Here is a 17,782-nt window from a genome sequence, read left to right as displayed (position 1 = left end):
AAAAAGGTGTTCACTAGTGAACAAAAAAAGCAACATTTCACCTAGATTTCCTTTAATTCCACACATTTTAAACGTTTGTCACCAAGTTTGTGTAAATTCAGCTGTGGGTTTAAAGTAATTTTTACTTTAATACACTTTAATACAGAGCGTCAGGTCGGCACTTTTTGTGTTTATAGAGAAATAAAAAACATCACCACTGGACTTTTTTACTTGTGTAGTGAACTAGACCTCCAACCTCAACCTGTCTCTGAAGACCTTCAGGGGACAGGAACTGTTATTTCATTGATTTGAATCCAGAAATACAAATTATCTCATCAAGAGACTATTTAATTGTATCCTGAATTAATCAATTGAAAGAACACTTCTTTTTATATTATCATTACTATTTTACAATATCTTGATAATCAAAAGTGTGTTTAGTTCATACCATTTCTAATGTTGAAGTAAACCACTCATTTAAATCAACTGTGAAACAGTATTAATGCTTTTTTAATACTCATTTAAATTAGAAATCAAGTTAAAATGTCTATTTTACAAAGTAATTATGCATTTTTGATCTTCTGTCTGAATGAGAGAGTAGTGATGTCAACTGTGGTCAATGTTCCCTACTTCCCTGGAACATGTTCAAAGTTCTCCCGGAGGTGGGAGTTAAAGCTCTGTCTCACAGGAGACTCTGCCAGACGTTCCCAGCAAACCCTCACAATACGTTTGGGCCTGCCTAGTCTGACCGGCATCTTCCCCCACCATCGGAGCCAACTCACCACCAGGTAGTGATCAGTGGACAGCTCTGCCCCTCTCTTCACCCGAGTGTCCAAGACATGTGGCCATAGATCAGATGAGACAACGACAAAGTCGATCATCGAACTGTGGCCTAGGGTGTCCTGTGTCAAGAGCATATATGGACACCCTTATGCTTGAACATGGTGTTTGTTATAGACAATCTATGATGATCACAGAAGTCCAACAACAGAACACCACTCGGGTTCAGATTGGGGGGGGGGGGCGTTCCTCCCAACCACACCCCTCCAGGTCTCACTGTCATTGCCCACGTGAGCATTGAAGTCCCCCAGCAGAACAAGGGAGTCCCCAAGAGGTGCACTTTCCAGTACCCCCTCCAAGGACTTCAAAAAGGGTGGATAATCTGAACTGCCGTTTGGTGCATAAGCACAAACAACAGTCAGAACCCATCCCCCCACAAGTAGGTGGAGGGAGGCTACCCTCTCATTCACTGGGGTTAACCCTAACACACAGGCACCAATATGGGGGGCAATAATTAATAATAATAATAATAATAATAATTCGAGCGGACCGCTGCAGCGAGCTAACGGGGAAATCACGGGGGGGCGGAGTGTGCATTTACGTGAGTAAAAGTTGGTCCACGAACTGTACTGTTGTAAATAGCTCATGCTCGAAGGCTTTGGAGCAAATAACAGTGAAATGTCGGCCACATTATCTACCCCGAGAGTTCACAGTGACTTTTATCACAGTTGTTTACATTCCTCCGGACGCTAATGCTAATGAATCACTACAGGAGCTTCATGATATCATCAGCTCGCTGCAGAACAAACACCCCGAGGCTCTTTATGTTGTAGCCGGAGACTTTAACCACGTGAATCTAAAGGACTGTCTCCCAAGCTTTAATCAGCATGTGACGATTCCGACACGTGGAGACCGCACGCTGGACCGTGTTTACACGAACGTAAAAGATGCATACAAAGCCGAACCCCGCCCCCACCTAGGACTGTCAGATCACATCTCAATCTTCCTGGCTCCTGCTTACATGCCCCCGCTGAGACGCTCCAGACCGGTACAAAAAAAAGTTAAATGTTGGAGCCAGGACAGTGGACCCATACTGAGAGATTGTTTTGATCGAACAGACTGGCAGGTTTTCAGAGAAGCTGCTGAAAATGGAGGTTCGCTTGATCTTGACCAATACACATCCTCAGTACTGGGTTACATTAGTACATGTACTGACACAGTCTCCACTATCAGAAATGTTAAAAGCTACCCAAACAGAAAACCTTGGCTGAATGCAGAGGTGCGTACCCTGCTGGAAGCCAGGAACACTGCCTTCAGGTCTGGAAACTCAGAGGAGCTGAGTAGGACAAGAAAAGAGCTGGTTGCTGGTATTAAGAGGGCCAAGGCCGCATATGCAAAGAGGATCGAGGGTCAATTCATCTCACAAGACCCTCGGAGCATGTGGAGGGGCATTAAGTGCATAACAGATTATAAAGGAAGGAGTGAACTATGCCCCAAAGACCCATCTCTGCCTGATGCCCTCAACAAGTTCTATGCACGCTTTGAAGACCCGAACAGACCACCCAGCACCAGACTCACCTCGCCACCGGATGAAGAGCATCTCAGCGTGACCTCAGCAGAAGTAAGGAGTACTTTCAGGAGGATTAATCCGCACAAAGCAACTGGCCCAGACAACATCCCCGGAAAAGTGTTGAAGGAATGTGCTGATCAGCTCTGTGAGGTGCTGGCAGACATCTTTAACACCTCACTTACCCTGGAGACAGTTCCCACCTGCCTGAAGACTGCCACCATCATCCCAGTCCCAAAAAGCTCTACAGTGACTGGTCTGAATGACTATCGGCCAGTGGCCCTCACCCCGATAGTCGCTAAATGCTTCGAAAAACTGGTCATGACTCACATCAAAACAACCATCAACATCAACGAGGACCCTCATCAGTATGCATACCGTGAGAACCGATCAACAGAGGATGCAATCTCCTCTGTGGTCCACACTGCGCTCAACCACCTGGAGCAGAAAAACTCTTACGTCCGTATGCTCTTTGTGGACTTCACATCCGCCTTCAACACCATGATCCCCCAAACCCTGATGGACAAACTATCCACACTAGGACTAAGCCCCTCCATCTGCAACTGGGTACTAGGCTTTATAACAAACAGACCACAGTTAGTGAGGATCCACAACCTCTCCTCCTCCACCATAACCCTCAGCACTGGCTCTCCTCAGGGATGTGTGTTGAGCCCCCTTCTGTTTACTCTGCTCACATATGATTGTGCAGCTACCCATCCAGGCTGTCACATTGTAAAGTTTGCAGATGATACAGCGGTGGTGGGATGCATCACAAACAATGATGAGTCCAGCTACAGGCAAGAGGTGGAACACCTGGAGAGCTGGTGCAGAGAGAATAACCTTCACATCAATGTGAAGAAGACAAAGGAGATGATTGTGGACTTCAGAAGGAACAAAAACACCTACACCCCCCTGAACATAAGAGGATCTGCGGTGGAAGTGGTCTCCAGCTACAAGTACTTGGGTGTACACATGAATGACAACCTCAGCTGGAGCAACAACACCACCAGCCTGATCAAGAAAGCTCATCAGAGACTCTACTTCCTCAGACGGCTGAGGCGAGCTGGTCTGGGAAGCTCAGTCCTCACCTCCTTCTACAGGTGTGCAGTGGAGAGCATCCTGTGCTCGAGCATCAATGTGTGGCATGGAGGCTGCACAGCTGTAGAAAGAAAAGCTTTGCAGAGAGTGGTGAAGGCTGCACAGAAATCTGTTGGAATCAGTCTCCCCACCATCACAGACATCTACACCTCCAGATGCAGGAAGAGGGCCACCTGCATCATGAAGGACCCCACCCACCCAGCACACACACTTTTTGCCCCACTCCCCTCAGGAAGGAGGTTAAGGAGCATTAAGTGTAGAACCACTAGACTGAGGAACAGCTTCTACCCTGAGGCTGTTAGACTCATGAATCTCTAACTAGAATAATCACTGTGAAAAACCATATCATGTTGCTGCTGATCTGTTTCATGTTGCTGCTGATCTGTTTCAATGTTGATGTGTTCATGCGTGCACATCTGCTCACAGACTCATGTTCATGTTTGTGCTGATGTTCAATGTTTTATGTTATGAGTGCTTAGTGTATATTTAGTTGATGTTTTTCTTAGTTCATATCTTAGATGTCATTACTGTTTTTCTTATACATTTTATTGTTGGATGTAACTGGGACCTTGTGTACATAATTTCGCTCCACCACATGTACCACATGAGGTGCGAATGACAATAAAGAAACTCTGACTCTGACTCTGATAAGTATGCCCACTCCTGCTTGGTGCCTCTCACCAGGGGCAACTCCACAGAGTGGAAGAGTGTCCAACCCCTCTCAAGGAAACTGGTTCCAGAGCCAGAGCCATGCATAGAGGTGAGTCCGACTATTTCTAGCCAGAACCTCTCAACCTCACACACCAGCTCAGGCTCTTTCCCACCAGTGAGGTGACATTCCACGGCCCAATAGCCAGCTTCTGTAGCCAAGGATCCGACCGCCAGGGTCCCCGCCCTCGGCCACCACCCATCCCACATTGCACCCAACCCCTTTGGCCCCTCCCACAGGTGGTGAGCCCATGGGAAGGGGTACCCACGTCTCCTCTTCGGGCTGTGCCCGGCCAAGCTCCATGGGTAAAAGCCCAGCCACCAGGTGCTCGCCCGTGTGCCCCACCTCCAGGCCTGGCTCCAGAGTGGGGCCCCGGTGACCCACGTCCGGGCGAGGGAACATTGAGTCCATTTATTTTTCTCATCATAGGGGTGTTTGAGCTGCACTTTGTCTGGACTACCTTTAAATATAGCAAAATAACTAGTTGCTTACTATAAAGTGCAGTTTGTTAAAATATGAACATACAGATAGGCAAAACTATAAATGACAAAAGTTTGACTTTCGTTCACATCTGTAACTAGGAGGAAATTTCAGTAACTGGACCTCAGTGAGTTTTAATTGAATACTCCTGCTGTAGACCATTGTTGACTAATGAAACCTTCTGGATGATTACTGTATACCATCGCTGAGTAGCTTTCAGGTGACTCAGTAACTGACTGGGTTAATGATACATCATCATATACATTGGTGGTTTTCTACTTTCAATCATTGTTCTGTCTTCTACCCCCTAAAGTCTGCCTCCCTCCCTCCATTTATGTGTCAGTACACTCTGTCCCTCTGTCCACTTGCCCCTCAGCTTCCAGACTGTAAGTACACTTAGAAAATCCTTGTTCTCTTTTCATTCAACTTCTGTAATCCTTTAAGCAGTCTCAGCAGACTCTGATAAAAGATTTGACTTCAGAGTCCAGTTCCACTGCTGTACTTTTGTTTCCAGTTTCATAGTCAAGATCAGCTTCAGTTTTCTGTTTGTTTGCTTTACAGATAAAAATTTTATGTTTTTTTAGCATAATTTTTTCTTTTTTTCCTCAAGATTGTTGTGATAGTACTCAAGTTTAGATCGTAAAAACACCAGATATCTGCTACGTCTTGCTGCTTGGGCTGCTGCTGTTGTTGAAATGGGCTTCACAGACTTGTTGGACAAGGTCAGTTTTATTTATGTTTCTAAGTAATCTTATTACTTGTGATGCAGTTATGTAATGTGTGTCCTGTGTCTGGTTGCCATGGTGAGGTTGGTGGGTTCGGAAGGTACCAGTGGCTCCACGTGACCCTGATTAGTTTACCTGGTTTACTGATGGCCAGTCAGAACCTGCTGAACAACTTTGTCTCTGGAGTCCCCTCCCACCGCTGCAGTCTACCATTCAATCAGAGCATTTACAACCTGTCGCTCATCTACCAGGTAAAAAAAAAAAAAGAAGTTTTGAGTCTGTGGTCAGAAGAGTGACTGATTCTTCTTCTTCTTTTGGCTTTTACCTCTTCAGGGGTCTCGACAGTGAGTCATCCTCCTCCATCTCACTCTGTCCTCTGTGCCCTTTGTCCTCACTCTGTCCTCTGTGTCCTCTGTCCACACTCCAAGTACCTCCATGTCCTCTTTAACTGCATCCATATATCTCTTCTTTATCTTTTTTCCTGGCAGCTGCATTTCTAACATCCGTCTACCAATATACCCACTGTCCCTCCTCTGGACTTGTGCAAACAACTGTCCCTCCTCTGGACATGTCCAAACCATCTCAGTGTGTCCTCTCTAACTTTATCTCCCAGTTTTTCAACCTGTGCTGTATCTCTGATGATCTCATTCCTAATCTTCTCCATCCTTGTCACTCCTAAGGAGAACCTCAATATCTTCATTTCTGACACTTCCAGTTCTGTCTCCTGTCTTTTTGTCCATGTCTCTGTCTCCAGATCAGACAACATACCAACCACTGTCTTTAAGCTTTTCCTTTCACCTTTGCTGACACTCTTTTGTCTCAAATCACTCCTGAAACTTTTCTCCATCCACCCCATCCTGCCTGGACTCTATTCTTCACCTCTTTACCACACTCCCCATTTTCCTGGACAGTGGACCCCAAGTACTGTCCTGTACCAGTCTAACATACTTTTCTGCCACTCCAGATTTCCTCATGCAATACCACACCTCCTCCCTTGGCACCCTGTCATATGCGTTTTCTAAGTCCACAAAGACACAGAGAAGTTCTTTCTGACCCTCTCTGTACTTCTCCATCACCACAGTTTCTATGACCTCTACTCTTCTTTCTCTTTTATTCTCTTTATTCATTAAGATAAGATAAGATAAGATAAGATATAACTTTATTGATATAAGATAGAACTTTATTGATCCCACAGGAAATTGTTGTGCCAGATTTTCAGTACAAAGGAACATACACAATGAATCACACAAGATATAAAAAAAATAACATAGAATATAAAAATACCAACAATTAAATTCTAAAACAGGTCAGGTGCAGACAGAAACATTAATGTGGTTACTGTGGTGCAGGATTAATTTTATTGTCCTATGTGTAGAAAGCGGGAAGAGTTGAACATTTATAGCCACAGAGAGGAAGGACTTTCTGTATTGTTCTGTGGAGCACCTTGGTGGTCTCAGTCTACGACTTAAGGTGCTGCGGTAAGAGTCCAGGGTGTCATACAGGAGGTGTGACGTGTTGTTCAGGATCTGGAGCAGGTTCCTCAGCATCTTCTGCTCAGACACCTCTGTCAGGTCCACTCCCAGAACTGAGCAGCTCTCTTGATGAACCAGTATGGTCCTGCAGATATTAAAGGACCCGAGTCTCCTCAGAAGAAAAAAGCGACTCTGCCCTTTCTTGTAGAGGGCGTTGGTGTTAGCTGTCCAGTCCAGTTTATTATTATCTATGTTTGTCTATGTTTACTTATTATTATTATTATTATTATTATCTAGGTGGACCTCCAGGTACTTGTAGCAGTCCACAGTGTCCACCTTAGTACTCTTGATGTTGATACGGTTGGGGTGGCTGATCTTCTTCCTGTACACCATCTGCAGCTCTTTAGTTTTCCCATCATTGAGTTACAGGTGGTTCTGTCCACCACTCCTCTGTATTCAGCTTCCTGGTCACCAGTGATGCAGCCCACAATGACAGAGTTATCCAGAACTTCTGCAGATGACAGGATTGTGAATTGGACCTGAAATTTGAGGTGTAGAGGGTGAACAGAAATGGTGAGAGGACTGAGCCCTGAGGAGCCCCTGTGCTGCTCAGTATGGTGTCTGAGGTGGTGTTCTGCAGCCTCGCATACTGTGGTCGACCTGTGAGGTAGTCTCCGATCCAGGTGACCAGCGAGTCCTTCACCTACATGTCCGAGAGCTGACTGCAGAGCAGAGCAGGTCTGATGGTGTTAAAAGCACTAGAGAAGTCAAAGAACATGACTTTTACTGTGCTGCATGCCCTGTCCAGGTGTGTGTCTGTGCAACAGGTAGATGATGGCGTCATCAACTCCAATGCATAGCTGATATGAAAACTGTACGGCATATGTGGCAAACTCAAGGCCCATGGGCCAAATGTGGCCCTCGTTGACATCTTTTCTGGCCCCCAAGATGATATGTGAAACGTAAAATACTTCTGTCTCTTTAATTTTGTTCAGTAATCTTTGATTATGATGTCGAAAGCACAACAGAGAACATACAATGAGACCAATCAAACTCTTGTTGAGGAACCTGTGACCAAGAAAAGATGCTGGGTATCTGATTTGAGTTAAAGTAGTTTCTGAAATTGGCCCTTAGTTTTAAAAAGATTTTAATTTTGGCCCCCTTTTGTAAGTGGGTTTGACACCCCAGCTGTATGGGGTCCAGGTATGGTTCCACCACTGATCTGACATGCTTCAGGACCAGCCTGTCCAGCGACTTCATGGCATGTGATGTCAAGACCACAGGTCTGTAGTCATTGTGTGACTACATCAACTCCTCAAAGTACTCCTTCCATCTTCCCATCACTCTCCTCACTTGTTAGAACATTACCATTCCTATCTTTAACAAGTCTAACCTGCTGCACATCCTTTCCAGCCTGATCCCTCTGTCTTGGCAGTCGGTACAAGTACTTCTAGCTGGCTTCACTCCACTGGCTGCTTGTTCATTTTAGAGTTCATTTTAAGATTATTTTATTTGTTTTTAAAAGTTTATATGGTCTTGCTCCATCCTACCTCTCTGAGCTGCTTCACCCATACTCTCCTGCTCGGTGCCTCAGATCAGCTGATCAGCTGCTCCTGGAGGTGCCGAGGTCTAAACGGAGGCTCAGAGGGGACAGAGCTTTTTCTGTTGCTGCTCCAAGACTGTGGAACGATCTCCCTCTTCCCATCAGACGAGCTCCTTCACTGTCCAGTTTTAAAACTCTTTTAAAAACACATTTTTACTCCCTGGCTTTTAGCACATACTGAATTTTGCTACATTTCTTTTTCCTTTAAATTATCATTTTGTTTTCAATTGTAAAAAAAACCCAAACAAAAGCATTTGTATGAATCATTTGTGAATGTCTGTTGTTGTCGTTGTTGTCTACTGTTGTCATCACTCTTTGTTAAAATCAGGTCTCTCTTGTAAATGAGTCCTCGTGGCTCGATGGGACTAACCTGTAGAAATAAAGTTTGAATGAATAAATTCTCGCCCTCTTTAGTGTCCAGTCTCCCATACAACTCATACACCTTCTGCTTTGTCTTAGCTACTTCCCTCTTTGTTCTACGTCCCATCTCCTTATATTCCTGTCTCCTCTCTTCAGTCCTCTCTCTGTCATATTTCTTCTTGGCTAATCTCTTTCTTTGAACATCTTCCTGCACTTCACTATTCCACCACCAGGTTTCCTGCTCATCCATTCTCTGTCCAGATGACACACCAAGTACCTTCCTACCTGTCTCTCTAATTACTGTTGCTGTAGTAGTCCAGTCATCTGGAAGCTCTTTCTTACCACCCAGAGCCTTTAACAGCTCCTCTCTGAATTTATCACAACATTCTTCCTTCTTCATTTTCCACCATTTGGTCTTCTTCTCTGATTTTACTCTTCTTCACAACAACAGTCATTCTACACACAACCCTCCGATGCTGTCTGGCCACGCTCTCCCCTGCCACAACTTTACAGTCTCTAATCTCCCTCAGGTTTCCTCTTCTACACAGAATGTAGTTGATCTGATACTCCTTCCGCCACTCTTTGTTGGCGTAGTCATCATAAGGGCAGGATAAGTCAGAGAAAGTCACGCTACTCTGTATTCAGTTGAACCATGAGGTAAAGCCACCTCATTATTTTATTCCAATAAGTCTCAGCTGTGAACAAATCATACATCATATAGTCTCACAATGATGACGTCAGTGAAGAATAGGGTTGGGCATCGAGAATCGTTTGGAACCGGGACTAACTGTCCGATTTTCCTGGACTTGTTCAAAATATTTATTTTTGATTCCTAGTTTCGATGCCTAGTCTGCCAACTGAAAGTAGAAGCCGCCCGCCGAACACCAACAAAGTAGAATCCACAGGAAGTGTTCCCAAACATGGAGAGTGAGCAGCCATGGTCGAAAGCGTGACTTAACTTTAATAAAATGACCAGTCGACTCAGTGCAGTGTAGTGAACTTAACCTGATGTCAAGACTAAGCCTAATGTCAAAACCCTTGACCTTAAGAACCTTGTGGGACAGGAACTGTCATTTCATTGATTTGAATCCAGAAATACAGGTTCACCCATCCTGAGACTCTCTTTCTTGAAGATCAAGTGAAGGAACACTCTCTTTTTATTATCATTACTATTTTACAAATGTTGATAATCAAAGTGTCTTAGTTCAAACCATTTTAGGTGTTGCAGTGAACTAATCAATTTTATTAACTGTGAAACAGTGTAATGATTTTTTAATGCTTATGCAGAGTTAGAATTCATGTTAAGGTCTGTTACAGATTTTTATGCATTTTCTGATTTCTGTCTTTGAATGAGCAAGTGTGCGTTTTCCAAGGTCAGGAGTCGAAGCAGACATGTGTTGGAACAACTGTCTTGTTTACATCCTCTCAGACGTCAACGGAGTTGGCACCTGTTTCTAAAACTCGCCAAAACAAACTCTCTCTGTCTCTGAGAACAGTTTAATCTGTTCAATAACATTCTTGCTGTCTTCTGACTCCTAGTAACCTCTTACGTCACAAAACACACCCCTGTCTGGTCGGTACTGACCAATGTGAAGACTCCCAAATGAACCGGGAAAAGAGCTCTTTAAAAATGTCGGTACTTCCTGGTTTACACAGTTCTGTGTTTTTGGAGAAGTTCGGCGGCGCGGACAGTTCTGATATGTCCTAGTGCTGTGCAGTTGCTGTGGGAGCCAGTTCTGGATTTGTCCAGTTCTCAGTTCTGTGAAGTTCTGTGGGGTCTGGCTGGGAGCCGGGAAGACCCTGACATGACCACAGAGCTCTTCCGAGTTTCATGGGATTATAACACTTTCCACTTGCTGAGGTGAGCTTGTGTCGGACGGAATCTCGTCACTACTTCGGACGAGTCACAGCCATCCTATGGAGACGCTGGACAGGTAGCGTTAACTGGACCTCCATATCTGCTGATTAATCTTCAGAAAGGTAATGAGTCAAGTTTCCTACCGAAGCGTACCGAGGGAAGCTGGGTTCTGATGGAGAGTGTCGGTTCTGGTGAACACTTCCCCTCACATACCATCTTTTACTCCCTTTAAACTTCCTTCCCATCTTTAAATTCTTCTCTCAAGTAGAAATCCTTCCAGATATTTTAGAAATGTCTGTGTAAAGTGCTCATCCACCGCCGTGTGGATAATTGATCATAATTGTACAGTTTTCATAAATGTCTGTGGTGAAGCAACGGAAAATCATGGCCGTATGGTTTTCCTGATTGATTGATTATGTTGTTATTTTCATATTTTGCCAAATTAATGTAAATGTTTGATGTTAAACTTTGATTCTGTAAATAAATGACCGCATTCATTTTGATGGGTCAAAGATAAATGACGTCTCACGTTTGCATTTCATTAAATTCAATGCACGTTTTATTCAGTCCAGAAAAATGAGGAATCCGTTTTAATTGATGAATATTTCGCAGCATCTGTTCATCTACAGCAGCATTTGCAATAATTTTATATTGTGCAAAGGAGGGTGTAGAAGTAACAGAGTGACCCGTCTTTGACGCGCTCCACTGGACCATTTTTGCTGCCTCCTCCTCCTCCAGCTCCGACCCTCAGAATCAGGTAAATAAAACTATAAACTACGTCTCATACCAACATTAAGGCAGATAACAAGTTATACTTGACTTTAAGTAGCAGGTCACCTCAAATGCAAACACCATGCTAACGTTAGCTTGTGTATTTTTTCATAGACAAACGACCTGAAATGACTAATAATGTTAGCCAGACTTCTCAATGTGCTCCTCTGTTCACGAAGGAGTTCTCCAAGGGAAGTACGTTGGTGCAACTGAATGAAGAGCGCCACAGAATAGTTACAGCACATACTGTGAAAAGGTTTCATCCCTTTTCAGATGTGGAGTCACCAACATTTAGGTTACTTAGGCAACAACAATAGAGCTAAGCTAATTAATAGTCCATCCTAAGCTAACGTTACAGTAACAGGGACATTACATGTTTGTTTATATGTTTGCAGGGACATGGTGAAAACCATCGACCCAAGTACACACCAGCTCCCATGGACCACTTGTCAAATAAATTAATCATCTTGGTATAAGGTGGAGAAGAGCTGCTCTGCTCTTTAAACAGAAGATGGATGACGTGTCTGGGAGCAGATCCAGAGAAGATGATTGAGCAGGTGAAATGTCGTTCACAACTGTCCATGTCTGCTTTAAAATCTGAAATCTAAATACCAGTAATGTCCTCTGTGGTCAACAGAGGAAGACTGTGGAGATGATGGGGTCACCATGCAGTCTGAGGAAAGGCCTGAGAATGATGGAGTGGAGGATGAGGAGGAGAGTGTAAGTGTATGATAGCTGAAATTATATAGATTCTCAATCTTGAGAATGATCATGCCTTTAATAATCCCTTTTTACTGATAATACTGATGAACCTGTTCTTTGTTTAGGAACCACCTCCCTGCAATCTGTCCAGAAAGTCTCCACTGGAGGAGCTTTTTGCTGAGGAAGAGGCACAGAACATAATGTCACAGCTCCATGTCCATGAAGAAACAAGTGGAGAGAGGCTGCAGATGGACCAGGACATTCCACCAGACGTTCTGTCTGAGGACCTGCTGCTGGTGGTAGAACCAACACAAGACTTACCCTTTGCTGTCAGATCTTGATTTCTCATATTTATGTTTCAAGCTTCTTCTACACCTTCAGACATGTTCTCCACTGCAGGAGACACTGTCTGTCCAGAACATGCACACGTACTGCCTGAGAAGCAGATATGATCATTTTCCTCAACGAGAACAGCTTCTGATTTTATACTGGACCTGCTGCTAATCTGGACTGGATTGTACAAGTTGTTCTTTTTTATAATAATAATAATAATAATAATAATTTAGTTTGATATTCTGCAGCAGGTTAGTCCATCAGTGGGAGCTCAGTAACATGGCTGCAGCATCACACACTGGACATGTGGAAATGTTTCCATGAGGTTTTCAAACATAAAACTCTTGTGAAAGTTTATCCCTGTGAAAAGAAATTCATAACATTTATATTAAAGTTCATACGTTTGATATTTATAAACTGGTTGAAAATAGCCCTGTGACAAATTCATAGTAAAGTTAACAAAAAGTAAAAAGTTCATAGAATAAAAATTCAAATAAAAGTTCAAATTATTTCATCCAGAAAGAACTGTGGCTAACTACTGCAGCTCATTTATAACACGATGGAGTTAAACTCAGAGCAGTCTGCTCCTCAAATAAATAGTGTTAACTTATTATTTTTATAATAATAATAATATAATAATCATTTTATTTAAAAAGCACCCAAGGACACTTTATATGAATGTTTTGGTTAACTTATTATTTTTATATGAACGTTTCTGTTAGCTTATTATTTTTTAATATATGAATGTTTCTGTTAACTTGTTATTTTTATAAGAAAGTTTCTGTTAACTTATTATTTTTATATGAAAGTTTCTGTTAAATTATTATTTATATATTTGATTGTTTCTGTTCAGTGCCCTGAGATGACTTCTGTTGTGACTTGGCGCTATACAGTATAAATAAACTGAATTGAATTGAATTGACATGTATTTTTTTTAACCCCGCCTCTAAAAAGAATCGGAATCGGGAATCGATAGGAGTCTGAATCGAAGCGAAGAATAGGAATCAGAACTGGAATCGTTCAAATTCAAACGATGCCCACCCCTAGTGAAGAGCACACCTGTCAATATGTCAACACCCTAATCTTTCACTACACAAATTTGATTCAATACATTTTACTTTTTGTTTTAAAATACCTTGTTTTACATACCAAACACATAGCACACAAAAGTCTGAAGTTTCAATTTTGTAGCAGGTTTAGTAAAAATGTCTGCAACCATACATTTCATCTTAAACTTCTCTTTCAGCATTTCTTTCACACTGTTCATTAGATAATCTTTACTTGGTGCTATGATGAGATCATCAGCCCAAAATATCACAACTATTCGCTCATTTTCAGTTTTAGTATACACACAACAATCTGCTGGATTTTTAACAAAAACATTTTTGCTCAAATGATCTTGCAGCATCCTGCTCCAGTTGCATCCTGATTGTTTTAAACCCCACGGTTAGTTTACAAACCAGTTTTTCATCTGAATTTGAGTTGACTTCAAAACCTTCAGGCTGTTCTATTTACACCTCACAGTCAACAGGAGCAGGTAACTGGGCCGTTTTAACGTCCATCTGATGCAATTTCAGACCATGCTGGGCTGCTATTTGCATTAAGCTGCTTAAAGACGTCATACTCGCTGTTGGTGCGAATGTTTCTTCATGGTCTATACTGACTACCTGGCTGTAACCTTATGTCCACATATCTGGCTTTGTAAGGGTGCATTCACACCAGCCCTGTTTAGTCCGCTTTAATCAAACTCTAGCTCGTTTTCCTAGAAAGTCCGGTTTGTTTAGGGAGGTGTGAACGCGCCATCGAACTCTGTCACGGAACAAAAAGGCGAACTCTGGTCCGGGCTAAAACCTAGGTCTCAGTCTGGTAGAAGAGAACTCCAGCGCGGTTCGAGTACAGTGTGAATGTAAACAGACCGAGCCCCACTCCGCAGGACAAAGAAACACACATTTCTCTGACCTTATATGGAGCCGTCAGCTGTTTGTGTGAAAAACAATATTCTCCATGGTCTTCTGTCTCATCTTCTGCTCATGCTAAGTCCATTTTTGAAAAATGACAAAATATAACTCCTAAAACTCCTAAAACTTGATGCCACTTCGTTTTTATTTTTATTTCCAGAAGAAGAAGTGTCTTCAGAGGTTTTTGTGTCGTTTCTTTCAGTAGTTCTTGGTGCAGCGCCCCCACAGGCGAGCGGGGGAACATGTTGGTTCAACAGGTTGACTCGACTGTGTAGGGTTCTAAGGGGCTAGGTTATAGCTGCCCTTGACTACAATATATTTTAAATAACGGGTTCTTTCTTTTTCGAGCTAAATTACAGCCATGTGACAGAGGTGACTGTGCATAGGTTGTTTAATCAGTGACATGAGACATTAATTTTCTTGACCCATCAGAATAAATGTGGTCATTTATTGAACAGAATCAAAATTTAACATCAAAATGTACAAGTGATTAGCTGATCTGGTTCTGATTAATAAAACTTGGCACGTTTTACTTAATAAAAACAACAGACATTTCTGAAGGCCTCTAGATTAATTACTGGCAAAATAGAAGAGTTTAAAGATGGGAAATGGAGGAGTTTAAATGGAGAGAAAAAGATGCATAAACAGGAATGTGTGTTGACTAGGAACGGCACCCTTCATCCAATACCAGCCCAACTCTCCGGTACACTTGGCGCGTTAAGACTCGTTACCTTGGACGGGATACCTCCGCTCAGGAACAGGAGCCCATTTCAACGCAACCTTTCAGCGTCTCCGGTAAGGATGGCTGAGAATCGTCCGAAGTGGTGATGGTACACCGTTCAACAAACACGCTCATCTCCCGGGGGAATACACAGCAAGCTGTGAGTTCAGTCAAAGATTCCACTCGGACGTGGAGGACTCCATGAAAGACCCAGAAAGGCTCCGGTCCCGGACTCCAGCAGACTGAAGACCGACTCAAGACTGAGAGACCCAGTTGACCTGATAGACCTCAACTGATCTGAGAAGTTCCAGGAAGTGTGTACTCTTAAAGAGTCTTAAAGTTCTCACTTCCGGTCACCTCAGGATTTCCTGATTGGTTGAAGCAACCAACAGGGGGTGGTTCTAGTGATGTCAGAGGGTCATTACAAGTCAAGAAAACAGCAGGAATGTTTTAAGAATGGTTAGTTACAGACGAGAGAAAATATTTTGGAGAAATGACTGACTTACAGGTGCCAGTTTCTTATTTACTGTCTGAGAGTTTTAAAAACAAAGCACTTCGTTCTTATACTTGCTTCCTGACTCTTGACCGAGATCCTTGACTTTTAACCGACATCAAATCCACTCGTTAAACAGAAGATCAAAATGCACAATTATTTTGTAAATAGACATTTAACTTGATTTTTAAGTCTAATGAGTGTGTAGTGAACTTAACCTGATGTCAAAACTAAGCCTAAGGTCAAAACCCTTGACCTTAAGAACCTTGTGGGACAGAAACTGTCATTTCATTGATTTGAATCCAGAAATACAGGATCACCCATCCTGAGACTTTCTTTCTTGAAAATTCAAGTGAAAGAACACTCTCTTTTCTATTATCATTCCTGTTTTACAAATGTTTGATAATCAAAGTGTTTTAGTTCAAACATTTTAGATGTTACAGTGAACTAATCAATTTTATTAACTGTAAAACAGTAACAATGATTTTTAGTTGCTTATGCAAAGTTAGAATTCATGTTAAGGCCTGTTACAGAGTAATCATGTATTTTCTGATTTCTGTCTTTGAATGAGCAAGTGTAAGTTTTGTCCAAGGTCGGAGTCGAAGCAGACATGTGTTGGAACAACTGTCTTGTTTACATCCTCTCAGACGTCAACAGAGAAGTTGGCACCTGTTCTCCAAACTCGCCAAAACAAAACTCTCTCTGTCTCTGAGAACAGTTTAATCTGTTCCATAACAATTCTTGCTGTTTTCTGACTTCTAGTAACCTCTTACGTCACAAACCACACCCCTGTCTGGTTGATATTGACCAATCAGGAACTATATAAATATACCAGAAATAGAGCTCTTTAAAATGCCGGTACTTCTGTAGTGAACCAGATAACCTCAAATCTACCAGATGGACAGAGACTGTTATTTTCATTGATCTGAATAAGTCTGAACCATCTGATGAACTTTCTTTCTTGAATTAATCAAGCAGAAAAGACAATTCTTTATAATCATTACTGTCTTACAAATGTTTTGATAATCAAATTGTGTTAGTTCACTCAATGCTTTACAGGTTGAAAAGAACTACTAATTTTTATTTTACATAAACAGTAAGTAATGATTTTTGTTCCTCATTCAGAGAAGAAATCACCTGAATATGCCTTTCTTGATTTTATGTCTGAAATGAGCAAGCTGTCGTAAGTATGTTAAAGGTTGGTTTTCGGTCAACTAAAATGTTTACCGAGAAAAATGTCATGTTTTACTATTTGAAAAGATTACAAAGTGTGAGACTCCACGAAGTCTGCTGTTGCTGCAATAATCTTTTCTGTATGTTGTAAACAATCCTTGACTTATGATAACATCTTACGTCACAAATCCACTCCTCTTTCTGGTCCTTCCACGAATCAGAAAGCTCTAAATTGAACAGGAAGTCGACCCATTTAAAATGTGACAACTGCCCAGTTCATGTTAGATTCCAATAGGGAAGAAAAGGAATAGAGAACTATGGATTCCAGAATTCCAAGAGAATGAGAGTTCTGAGAGATGTTGGAATGAGAGCTGACAACAGGTCCGATAGTCCAACAGAATGAGCAGATTGAGAGTGCAGCCGGTTATGAAGAGTTTGGAGTTATGAAGAACCAGGAACGTTTGGGATTATAATTCTGTTTTGAGCTAATCAACGCACGACTTTCTGAAGGTTTGGTAGCTCTCGACGGAGACGCTGAAACGAGTCAGAAAGGAACTACATCCAGCGCTGATTCATCGTCAACAGGTAGATGGTTCTATTTTGACCAAGTGTACCGTGAGAAGCTGAGGATCTGACGAAGCGTGCAATTTCTGGTTAAACAGATTAAACTTCCCTCACACAGTTCTCTGTAAGATAATCTCCTTTCACTCTAAAACCCACCTCTCTCTCTCATAAATCAGTACAGATATTTTAGAAATATCTTAAGCAAAGTCCTCAAATCACCGCCGAGTGATTTGAAGTTCATTTTCTGTGAAACTGTCTGTTATTATTTTCATATTTTGCCAAATTAATGTAAATGTTTGATGTTAAACTTTGATTTTGAAAATAAATGATTCCATTCATTTGATGGGTCAAAGATAAATAACGTCTCTCGTTCACATTTCTGTTAAATTCAATGCACGACATTTACAGTCAGAAAAATGAAGAACTCGTGAAAAGT

The 17,782-nt window shown here is 42.2% G+C and overlaps 1 protein-coding gene across 1 annotated transcript in view; it reads left to right on the top strand.

Annotated features, from left to right (window-relative positions):
* Positions 1–4,966: 4,966 nt before the first annotated feature.
* The window catches only part of oatx (organic anion transporter X), a 47,602-nt gene continuing 34,786 nt past the window's right edge, over positions 4,967–17,782 (top strand). Inside the window, exons 1-3 of the mRNA XM_037687192.1 lie at positions 4,967–4,999; positions 5,224–5,335; positions 5,422–5,589. Of these exons, the coding sequence (XP_037543120.1) occupies positions 5,309–5,335; positions 5,422–5,589 (195 nt within the window). The 5' untranslated portion in view covers positions 4,967–4,999; positions 5,224–5,308. The remainder of the gene's footprint in view (positions 5,000–5,223; positions 5,336–5,421; positions 5,590–17,782) is intronic.

This window comes from Nematolebias whitei, chromosome 14, assembly GCF_014905685.2.
Source record: "Nematolebias whitei isolate Nwh7 chromosome 14, NemWhi1, whole genome shotgun sequence".
Classification (NCBI taxonomy): Eukaryota; Metazoa; Chordata; class Actinopteri; order Cyprinodontiformes; family Rivulidae; genus Nematolebias; species Nematolebias whitei.
Note: the sequence above shows the minus strand (reverse complement) of the source record. Positions and strands in the feature narration are given on the sequence as shown.